Source organism: Agelaius phoeniceus, chromosome 1 (genome assembly GCF_051311805.1).
Source record: "Agelaius phoeniceus isolate bAgePho1 chromosome 1, bAgePho1.hap1, whole genome shotgun sequence".
NCBI classification, from domain to species: domain Eukaryota; kingdom Metazoa; phylum Chordata; class Aves; order Passeriformes; family Icteridae; genus Agelaius; species Agelaius phoeniceus.
The window spans coordinates 26,668,247-26,680,262 of NC_135265.1; the positions used below are offsets into that span (position 1 = coordinate 26,668,247).

The window sequence follows — 12,016 nt, forward strand, 5'->3', positions numbered from 1 at the left end:
CAAACTGGAACTTCACAGCTCCTGTCCTTCTTGTGAGAGACTGTGCATTGGGAAGAACATACTAAAATTTTGTTCTAAAGCACTTTGAAAAATGCAAAATAAAATGTAAGTTATTTGTTTACAGTTTTATTTTCTTTGCTTCCACAGTACTACAAATTTTAAGAATGTGTTTCTACTGTTTTAATGTGATTAACAGTACTGCTAGATAAAATCAGATCTATCTTTAAAAAAAAAAAGGTACCCTTCTTCCTTTTCATTGTGATCCAATTATTTTCCATCCACAGAGAGCAAGGAGAGTCAGAGGCCACCTTATTTAAAAGAGGTGGACCAGTATTAGTTCCTTTTAAATTACTTAATTAATTAATTTGGTTTTTGCTGCTTTTAGAGTCACAACACTTTTATTACTGAATCTGGAAAACCTGCTCAGTCAGTGCTGAGGACAACTCAGTCTTGTTGCTGTTTGTAGTCTGGAGCTTTTACAACCTCTGGCTCCTGGTAACCTGTTTGCTGAAGGTGGTGTTGACAAGTGTTCCAGTAACAGACTGTTTATGGAGGAAATTAAAGTCAAATACCCATCCTTCCTTTCTCTTACTGACCCAAATCTCTATGGAGAAAGCAGGTGGAAAGTTGTATGAGAAGATACTTGCTTAATTCTTTTTTACTTTGGCATTAAAATATTTTAAGTTTGTAAACAGGACATATTGCTAATCTTGCCCCATGCTTGGAATTTAAGCAGCATGACAAAAACCTCAAAACGTAGCATTTGGTACATCAATTTTTGTTGATATATCTAAGAATCCTTTTAAGATCCAGGGGTTTAGTTACTTAACAAAACTCTTGAAAGCACAGCTGAGGATGTTGTTCCCAGGTATCGCTGGAGGAAGATTGACCTGAGTTCAGACTAGTAATTCTTTTCTGTTCCCTCTACTTCTTTTCTGAAAGTCAAATCCAAGATAAGTTTCTTTTCCTTTCCTCTGATAGAAATTGTTACCCCTCTGTCTTTTTCCTCTCATTGACATTGACAATCTAGGGAGATATTTCATTGATGTTGCTGACTCCCTCAGTTACTCAAGGAAAGATTTCCTTTCATTTAAAAAACCCCAAAACCAACAACAAAACAACCTTCTGATCTATACTTTTTCCAGTTGCTCTAGTTTGCTGGAAAATATATTGGCTTTATTTTTGTGTGCAACTATGTTTGCTAAATATTTTCTTACTGTTTTTCTTTCTTTTTGTTTAATTGTCAGAATTCCTTTTTTTTTTTTTTTTTTTGTAGACAGCTCTCTTTTGCATTCAAATCCTTGGATTTTCACACACTTAGTATAGTAATGAGAGAATGCAGTGTTAGCCCTCATTTCAGAGGTTCTGCTCCATCTCAGAGAAGCTGTCATCTTTTTCCTGCCATAGCAGGTTACCCTGGTGGAGCTTCTACAGTAGCAGGGGGTGGGAACAAGAGGTAGAGAGACATGAATGCAGAGACCCAGTTAGTCTAAATTTCTGCTGTTCAGATCAACCTCTCAAAAGTCTTTAGGATCTTTTTTTTGCTTGAGGCAGTAGAGAAAATACCACATCTTGTTGTCACTAAGTACATCGACGAAATGTAGCTGGTAAAATAAAACAAATTATTTAAATACTGTTTTTTAATTTAATTTTTTTGTTTAATTATGCTGTTAAAGTTTTATATTAAATTAATATCTTAGTATATTCTCTGGCTACGTTTAAAGTCAGTTATCTGAATTTTGCATTACCTCATGAATGAAGGTAGCAGCAAAATAAATGTAAATGCTTTGTGCTTCTGGATGATACTGAAGTTACAAAACAAATCCATTATCAGCATTTATCAGACTTGCCTGTTCATTTTGCAATATATTGACTTGTCCTTCACTTCTGATTTGTGGTTGTGAAATGCAGTGGATGTCTAGAGCTGTGTGCATTTTCAATTACTCAAATTCTTCTGGCTTGAATTTCACTTACTATAGTAATTTTCATTAACTTTTTAATCTTCCAGCACACATGCTTTAGAAAAAAGGAAAAAAAAATATCTGGCCTTGTTAGTATAATTTCCTGGCATTAGCAGAAGCACAATATACTAAATATTGGTCATGTTGCTTATTATGTTGAGATCTTTGCTATGAATAGCTTGCATAGTACTATGAAGGAACAGAGGATCTAGATAAACTGTTCCTTGTTGAACCCACACCCCTGTCTTTCTTCTAAGATAATTTTTGTTACAATAATTGTGTTGCAGAGGGGACTGCACTGTAAAGATGGTGCCCTAAAACTCAGGGGCCTCCAGAGAGGAACAGGGAGGCAGCAAGGAAAGGAACCCTGATATTGAGGGGGCACAAGGGTTGATACAAGTCTTCAGTTATCAGACCCAACAGTGGTGAAATTGGTTTGGATAGAAGGAAGGATAAGAGCATAATTACTTTACTTAATGATGGGAAATTAAGCCTTATAATTTTGAATAAAGCTTTAGAACTTTTTTTATAGTTTCCCATTATAGATGCCCACATTTGAGATGTTTTGGTTCTCTGTCTTCAAACAATTATTGAATGAAATAAATAATAGGAGTTAGGAATAAAGGAATAAAAGTAGGAATTTGAAATAAAAATATCATTATACAATTTTGGTTATATTAAATTCAATATATTTGCTAAGTTTATCACTAACCCCCCTCAAAATATTTCCTGTGATGTATTGTTAAAGGGAATTGAATCAGAACCTTCATCTTGTACTGGTTTGAGTTTGCAAAATTGGTAATGAAGAAAATCAGGCGTTTTTTTCCTAGGATGACAAAATGAGGTAGTTGGTTTAGACACTAGATTTGAAATCTTTTGTAGTACTTTAGAATACTTTTGAAGGTAGAATTACATTCTAGAAGTTCTCATAAATAAAACTCACAGGCATCTATAGTATTTACTAGGATTATTGAGAAAAATAGGTCTGTTTCTGGAAAAAAACATATTTTTTACAGAAAATGTACATTTTTTTACATTAACACACTTTAACCATGGAACATTCAGAGTATCCAGAGTTCAAATGGTGACCTTGCAGTTCTCCCCCTCTATAGAGATTAACAGTTTTATGGCTGTTTGAGAGGGTAATAATCACATCTAATTACAGCAAGCTTATTCTGCATTTACACTATAGAGTTGTTCTAGTAATTGCACTTTTCCAATTGCTTTAATGCCAATAAGGATTCAGAAGTGTACATCAGTATTGATACTGAAAGTGTGGTTCAGCAAAACTTTCCCTGCTGTTCTTTGCAGGCCGAGATACTACATGAGGAGCTTTGCTGTAATAAAGAAAAACTGTAGAATGTCAGAGCCTCCTTTCATTGTTTCTTTAGAATTTTTTTCTTTAAGATTTCAGTGACATTAACCTGACCTTGATTCCATTCTAGTTAAGAAACAGCTGAAAAGCATGCTCTAGAGGAGAAAGAAAAATACCTCAAATGTATGTAAAAAATTAGTTAAAATATTCTTAAACTCTTATTTTAAAAATTAGTTCTATTTTACTCTGAATAGCAGTATTGATAAACTTGTACAGGTAGCAGGAGCTCTTTAAGAAAGACAAATTGCTGCTGTATTACAAAATAAGTTTCATAAGAAGCTTGGAAACTAGAGCCCAAAGCAAATGGGAAAGCTGATTTCCACTGAGAACCATTCTTGCTTTTTTAAAAGCCTCTCCAAGGACTCATTGTTAGCCCAAACCTTTCAGCCTGTATGTCTGCCCTCCTGCAGCCCCTGAGAGCACCAGCCCTTGGCCACTGCTGCAATCCCAGACACTGCAGTTCTGCTAAGAAAGCAAGCAAGCAACCAGAAGAAATTTGCATATAGCAAGAAGCTACTGCAAGGTCTCCAGCTCTTACATCTAAATTTGCTCTCCCAGCTAAGAGTAGCTTTTCTCTTGAGTCTCTGAACAGGAAGGCTGATTACAATTTTGAGTGAACCTTGAAAGAATAGCATCTCTCATTATTCACATGTGATTTTCTGAAACCACAGGGCATCTGTATTGTGCTTGTCCAGGTGGGTTTGTTCCTTTCTTACAGTCCTGTAAGGATGCAGGTCACATACTTACTGGTGCATTGGGCTGGTTTTGTGTTAATGTTTTGGGTTGGGGGTTTTGTGGTACTTGAAAATGATCATGTTGGGCACTTTCCCCACTGCCAGCAAGGTTTTACTGATCCTGCATGGACATCAGAAGGAATTTTGGACATCAGAAGGAATTTTGGACATCAGAAAGAATTTCTTCACAGAAGGGGTTGTTAAAATTGGAATGGACTGCCCAGAGAGGTCATGGAGTCATGATCTCTGGAGGTGTTTAAGGAAATCCTGGACGTGGCTCTCAGTGCTACGGTCTGGTTGACAAGGTGGTGTCTGGTGATAGGTTGGACTCTGTGATCCCTGAGGTCTTTTCCAATCTTATTGATTCTGTGATCATGTTCCCCTAGGTTAAATTTTTGAATGCAAACCTTGTGAGTATTTTTTCTTTTCTCCTCTGTTTATCTTTGCCATTACCATTTTTATTTGAAAAGTGAATTGTTGTCATCAATGGAGATACTCATTCTGGAGTTCCCACAAATTTTCTAAGGACATCCAGTGAGTACCCTAAAGCATCAGCTAAAACACATTGGAGGAACAATCCCATATGACAATTTCCATTTCTAGGTACATCATAACTACTGCATAGTATTCTAGATACCTTATGATTCACTATTTCCAGTAATCCCATGAAGTTGCCTGAAATAAAGATAATTCTTTACCACCAGTCACATAGCAAGTGTTTGTCATAAGTATCATATTGCTGGATATTTACTAAATATTCTGGAAGACTGAAGGTACTGTTTCTTTCTTGAGGCTGGTTTTAAGAAAAATAGGTCTGTTTCTGGAAAAAAAACATTTTTTTTACAGAACATGTTATTTTTTTTTAATTAATCATTTTTGATAGAAAACCTTGTTTGAGGGTTTGGATAATAATAATGCTGGCACTAATCTTTGATTCTCCTTCAGAGCACTGTAAATACAGCTTCTCCAGTACACTGTAAAATGTGTGGTTTTTCTTCCTTATGAGACTCTTGGCAAACTTTATGGTTAATACAAAGACATGCAGCAAATTAGATGTTTTTAAAAACAGCTGAGAAACATCTTTTAATAAAGATAAAAAATGAATAATCTACTTTAGAGGGTAGTTTTATACTTTGTTTGTTTCAAAATATCATTGTTTTCAAAGCACAATTAGTATCTGGTGGCCAGCTACTATATATATTTACATAGTGTTTCTTTTCTCCTGTTCTTTTGGATTGCAAACCAAGAATACAGAAGACACTGTGTTTATTTGAAGTAAATTTTATTGCCATGCCTTATGTAATTTTTACTAATTTTTTGACTCCTTGGTGTATGGTGAAATGTAAATCAGTGATCTTCTCGGTCCATTCAATTAGTATTTCTCACAACAGGATTGTGTGTCATAGCATTTGGCAGTGCTCAGTTTAGCAAATGTCCAGATAATATGCTCTGAATGCACTGTACTCTGGCTAAGGAAGTTAGGCATTTCAGTAGAAACCAGTGTGACTAATGTGCAATATCAAATTCTCTAGGACTTGCAGTTCTATATGTGCTTGAAGAATGCATGCATAAAGCATAAGCCATTTCATAACCTTGACCTGGGTTGCATCACAGCATTCTGTGCTGGTGTTGTGCTGGAAGTGACCCTGGCACCCTTGGGTGACTGATGTTCTCCACCAGAGTGTCCAGTTCTTCATCACGTTACCTGAAAGCCTGCTGGGCAGCTTGGCTTTAAATGGGTTTAAATGGGCTAAGATGTATTTCATTCATATTCACCATATGAATGAAATACATCTTAGCCCATTTAAAGGATATCTTCACATTTTGGGGGCACAGAAACATGTCTGGTTTGATAGGGTCTTGCACAGGAGGCCAGCATCTAATATCATTACAGGAATGATATTAGAAACAGCTCAGAAACAGTTCTGCATAGCAAAGGGCAATAACTGCCTGTGGTGACTGCTCTAGGCAGAACTGAAAATTTTCTTCTTGTTACCTGAATTCTTCAGGACAGGAACTTTTTTCTTCATATAGAGAAGTAATATAAAATGTGATTTCTTATAAACGTAGAAGTGAATGCAAACTTTTTAAGGTCATTAAAAATAACTGTTTTCATGGGAGAGACAGTATTGGATTAAATGTGAAACTTAAATAGAAAATCTAGACTCCTTTTTCATTTGTGTTGTGAATGGATCTTGTCATATTAGGCCCAAGACCTTCTCATGAGGGGTTGAGTAAACTAAGATCCAAAGACCACTGGAATTAAGATAAGATCATGGCATTTGTTAAACTGACCTGACACTTTCCTTTGTTTCTTACCAGTACTATGTTTATGTCAACTGTTTTGGGCTTTCTTTCTGATACTATTTCGACTATTCAAATAGTATCATAACCTATTAAGACTATTAAGAACCTCACTGACAGTATGCAGAGATTGAGTTTGATAAAATGATGCTTTCACAGTAAAATAATTCTAACATAATTCATCCTTCCTTGCTGCAGTCTTGCTTTCAACTCTGGAGTGAGACTTGGGAGTTAGCAAAGCTGGTCCTTGCTCCATCACTGTCAGTATATTGTATCTGCTATGTACAGAAAGGGCTTTAATTTCTGGGTCTGCCTATTTAGCACCATTCTAACAAATGTAAGGTTTATGGAGGAAAAAATATCCAAGATGCTTTGTTCTTGCTCTGATATTTTTTTCCCCTCTTTGAAGTTAGTTTTGCCACGTGATGGTCTAATTTGCATTGTAAATTGTCTTCACCCAGCTTGGGGGACAATTGAGATATAAACAGGTGCTCATAAAAGTATAATTTGCCAATCAAAATAAACATTAGATTCTAGGGATTTCTGATTATCATCTGAATGATGGGAATAGGACAGTGAGTGAGGGATCATTTTCCCCTGAATATGGGAGGGGAGGGAGGCAGAAAGGTCTTTGAAGATCTAGTTTAATTGATTCCTAGATGTAACCCAGTTTTTCAACTGGGGCTTTCTGGCTTCCCTTCAGAATATGGGAATGATAAAAGACAAGCAAGTACCAGCACCTCAATAAATGATCCACAAGTTCTTTCTTTCAAGAAGGAATGTAATAAATTCCTGCCGAGTAGAAATTAAGAGAAGTTTTTAAGTTTACAGCAGCAACAAATTTAAGGACTCACCTGAAGTGTTGTGGGGCATTCTTTCAGATGAATATTAACATAAATAAATGTTCTGTCTGTTTGACAGTGTTCTTAGCAAGAGAATATGTGTGTACCAGAAGATGTTTATGACTTCTGTTCTAATGCATACCTTGGGCCCTGGCAAGAAGGAAGACTTCTCTCAAAATGTTAGCAATGAACAGCCATAGAAGCTAATACCTCTTAAAGGGAGAGCTGATTGGAGATAACTGTGCTGATGAGAAAAGTACAAGAGGTTTTGGTGTTTTTCCTGAACTTACAGACTTCCAGTACTATTGCCCATGGTTTTTTTTCTCACAGCTTGGAAAGTTGGAATAGAACTATGGAATAGAACTATCTTCCTGGCTTCTCTGCTAGCTTTCCTATTTTCCCTGTCCTCTAAAGGTACCAGAATCAGTAAGGAAAGCCAAAATAAATCTTTTCTATCAGCTGTTGCCTCTGCTGTTGCACGTAGCTTTCTGAAGAGCTGTTAACTACATCTAAAAATGGAGAACTGAGAAAAGGAAGGACAGGGAAAATAAAGACATATCTGTAAACTGTAGCTGTAGGAATTCTATAGTAATAGCCATACCAGTATTACAGTTGCATGGAGAATGTTGCTCCTCTTGTGTAGTGGATCACAACTAGTAAGTTAGTAGCTGTATGTAGCAGTCACTCCTTTTAATAAACTTCTTAACCTTCAGAAATTTTACATTATTATCCTGTGACATGATAGTAACAGATCTTGGGAAGTTTATCTTAAGCCTTAGGTTCCAAATCATTGTGAGCATGAACAAAAGCATCCAAGAGAGGGCCCCTTTCAGTGCAGCACCATTCACTAACCCTTGTGTCCCAGCAGGCTGTGGAGGAGCACGTGCCACCCAGGACAGTGCTGGCTGTGACACGGCCTGGCCAGGTCATTTGTGTCACTGTTGACTCGTCCCTGACAGGTTAATAGGAGGTTTAGCACTGGTTTATCTGTCCTATCAGATGAAATGCTGGGTTGTGTAAGGAATGACTAGTGCTCAGGCTGTGTTCAAGGCAAAGCCAGTCCTTTCTTTGGGAAGAAGATGGAGTGTCTTTTCCCTGGGCTAAATGCTCTGGGCAAGAAAACAAAGCACCCACCACCACCCAAACTGTTCTTCTGTCAGACAGCAACGCCCTCAGGGTCTCTGGAAGAGCCATGATCTGGGATATTCAACTTTAGCACAGGTCAGATATTGAGCAGCACAACACCCCTAAAAATCATGGGTGCAGGCAACCTCCATATGATTGGACTCATTTCACTCTTAGGATCAAGTGAATACCAAATTAGTGTTTCAAGCTTTCAGTGCTCTTCCTTCCCTAATAGCTGTGTAAGCTTTGGAGTTTTCTGTCTGCATGTTGACTATGGGAGGTTGAAAGGAAGAAGTCTGGACTTCCTCAAAGTCAGAAATTCCTGTCTGTGTTCATGGCTCTGACATGACTTGTTAAGGCAATTTGAAACACCTTACTGAATATCTCTGTACGTGCGCTGATACAAAGTAGAAATCCTTACAACAAACATCTGGCTCCTAGAGATCACAGAATCATTGAGTGGTTTGGGGTGAAGGAACCTTAACGATCATCTCCAACTCCCAAATCCCCTGCCATTGCCAGGGACACCTTTCAGTAGACCAGGTTGCTCAGAGCCTATTATCAGGAACATCATTATGGGTGCCTAATGAGAGGTATCAGTTCGTATAGAATTTTATTTCTATAAACAATAAAAAAATTTACATTTGATTTCTAGAGGCAGAGTAAATAGTATTTTCTTTGTTCTTAAAATGGCCAAAGTGTCAGGATAAACACTTAGTAAGATCATATTGGTAGGTCAGGATCAAAGCTTGCAAGTCTGTTGTGTCCAACATTATTCTGTAAATTGTGTCGACTACTTCTGTATGGCAAGTTTTTATATTTCCTTGTTGGTTTTGGTTCTTGGGTCATTGTTGGTTTTTTTTAAGTTTTAACTGTGGTTTTCTATAAAGAACATATTTGGTACTGCATATGTTTCCCTATACAATAGAACTTACCAGCCTGTCATGCAATTCTATTTCACACTGGCAAGCAACATCATTAATCCTTTGAAATAACTGGGATAGGACAGTTCTTAATCACTTAAAGTCATGCTTTTCTTGGACAACTTCTGGAAAGGCACAGGGGGAACAAAAGATGGAGCTTCATCAGTTTATGAAAGGAATTGTATGAAGTAATTTCCCCTAAACAAGACTGAACATAATGGCAAAAAGTCCCATGAGTCTTATGGGTTTCATAAATGCAGAGTAATTTTGGGTAGCCAGTCTGAGTTCAAGAAGTGTTTGGACAACATTCTCAGGCACATGGTATGACTCTTGGGGTGTTCTGTGCAGAGTCAGGAGTTGGACTCAATGACCCTAATTTCCCTTCCAACTCAGCATATTCTGTGTTTCTGTGATCTCAGTAATCATTACAAAGAGTCTCATTTTTTGTTTTAGCCTTAATTCTGGTGGACCTGAGCCAAATAATTATATCAACATGTATTAAGAACTGCTATTTTAGATCTACCTAAACTGAACTCTGAAATTGCTTTTATTTGTTTGGGGTTTTTTTGTTTCCCTTTGTTAGTAGGTCCTTGTGGTTCTAAGTAAAAAGCCATAGCTGCCTGATTTGTAGTGTGTAAATTTCTGTTCCTCTGTTCTCTTTAGATAAATACGGGGCAGCGGTCACAGTTGACTGTATCAAGCACAGAGATGGGAAATCAAAGGAGCCAGGCTTTGGAGAGCAGCCCTTTCATGTCAGAGCTCCTGAGCGATGTCCCCTTTGCCCTGGCGCCACATGTGTTAGCAGTGCAGGGCACCCACGGTGACGTTCCTGACCGGCTGCTCACCTACGACATCAATGATAATTTATCAAGGTTTTGGTATGACTTTACACTTGAAAATTCAGTGCTTTGTGATCCGTAATGTTCTCTTTATCTTTTCTGCCTCTGTCAAGGAACAAGTCTTAAATTGAAGAGAAAGACTTACTTTAATTGACTTAATATTTTGGGGGCTTGCCTCTGGTATATCAAAGGGGTTCTTATTGACAACTGTGATATATTTCTTAGCTTTAAGGGAACTATAACTTAATACATTAAATATTGCATTTATTTCCAAAGAAATCAAGCCTCAGTAGGAGACTGGCTGCTGGTATCTACTTCCAGTAGGTAGGCTGCAGACACAAACATTTGACTTTAGAGGAAGTCTATGTCTCAACTGTTTTGTTATTTCAATTAGTTACAAAACACATAGATTGTGTTACACATATTAAGATCACCTCTTGATTTTGTACAGATAGAAACCAATATTAAATGCTAAAGCAATGCTGCTCTGCACTACTGGACAGAGAGCTTTTCAGTGAAACCAAGTTTTAAAACTCAGAGTTAATTAGAAGCCCTTTAGTAATCATTAAGACTTAATAGAATTGGTTAAACTTACCAATTTCAAAGTGAAAATCAGTTGCTTCCTCCCCTTTTCCAGTAGATGGTATTTTGTCTGTCTCATTTTGTGTCTGCCTGGAGAAGTTGTCCCCGCCTGCCTGTTGGCTGCTGTTTGTTCTCATTACCACATGTGTTCCTGATTTATATACAGATCAGCTTTTCCATTTTAACCTCTTTGCCCCCTGAAGAAGGAAATCTCAGGACACGTACTTTTAATGGTCACACCCTTCTTTTTTTAATTTGTGTGCCAGAGGTACAGATGGCAATGTTTAACAACAGGAAAACATTACATTGTTTCTTATCCAACTAAATTAAACTGCTAAATGCCTAAACACACATTCTCACAGACCACTGTGTCCCCACTCACAAGATTTGAGCATGTTTTTACCAGCTAAGACCAGAGCTGCTGTTCCACCAGCAACAGCTCTCTGATGTCACATCACAGTTTGTGATGAATGTGTGACCTGTGGCACACACTTGTTTTCTCTCTTGGGGTACAATATATAGATTGTGCTAAATGTTGGTGGATATTTTCCTGTATTTTTTATGCTCTTACACTCTTCTGGTAGCTTAAAGTACATATATTTTCAGACTTGGGTCCTCTTACAGTATTTGAGATAAATACTGTAAAATGATGAAGAAATTACATTGTGAATATTTCTTAGGTTGTTAAATATTAATGGTTTAGAATTTTTTTAAATGTGCATATTTTATATTTTTGACAGCTGTGTTCTTAAATGTTTTGAAGATATTTCAAGGGGAGTATCTGTGCTGCACTCAAATAAAAAAGCCAAGTAATAATGAGTTGTTTTTTATATGTGAGAGTTATTATGTGGTTTCACCTATATTGTTTACTACAGCTCTGACCATTTAGCTTTCATGGGAACTTGAACTTGGAAATTCAGTTTGAAAATCTTTTCAGTGCCATTTTAAAATTAGTGTCCTTCTAATAAAATATATCACACTCTCATCTGATGGATTCTGTGTGCTGTGTTGGTGACTTGCAGTGGTTTAGGTGGCATCCATGACACTGCTTGGAGAATAGTTTGTCTGGGAGCTGGGAAGTACTCAGGCACTCAGGCCTCGTAGAAGGAAGAATTAATTTTATGAAGTTATTCAGAACTGTTTTGTTTTCTGAGTTTTTTAGTTAACGCATACTGAAAGCACTAAAACAATTTTAATTATTATTTTATATCCAGCAGTTGAAAAACTGATCATTCTACAAATAGCATGTTTCCATTCAAGCTGTCCATTCTGAATCTGAAATGTTTCTGCAGCTGAGCTGGTCTAGAAGCAGAGCTGTAAAGCACTGTGGA

The 12,016-nt window shown here is 37.1% G+C and overlaps 1 protein-coding gene across 9 annotated transcripts in view; it reads left to right on the top strand.

Moving 5' to 3' along the window:
* UMAD1 (UBAP1-MVB12-associated (UMA) domain containing 1) overlaps positions 1–12,016 on the top strand; it is a 103,377-nt gene that overhangs the window by 68,278 nt on the left and 23,083 nt on the right. For 8 of the 9 annotated variants that reach the window (XR_013181349.1, XR_013181356.1, XR_013181358.1 and 5 more), the window contains one exon: positions 9,928–10,142. Coding sequence is in view for 5 of the 9 variants with exons in the window: in XM_077175252.1 (XP_077031367.1) it covers positions 9,928–10,142 (215 nt within the window). In the remaining 4 variants the exon portion in view is untranslated. Of the gene's footprint in view, positions 1–9,927; positions 11,671–12,016 lie in introns of those variants that run through there. The other variant, XM_054635879.2, reaches the window with a different exon arrangement.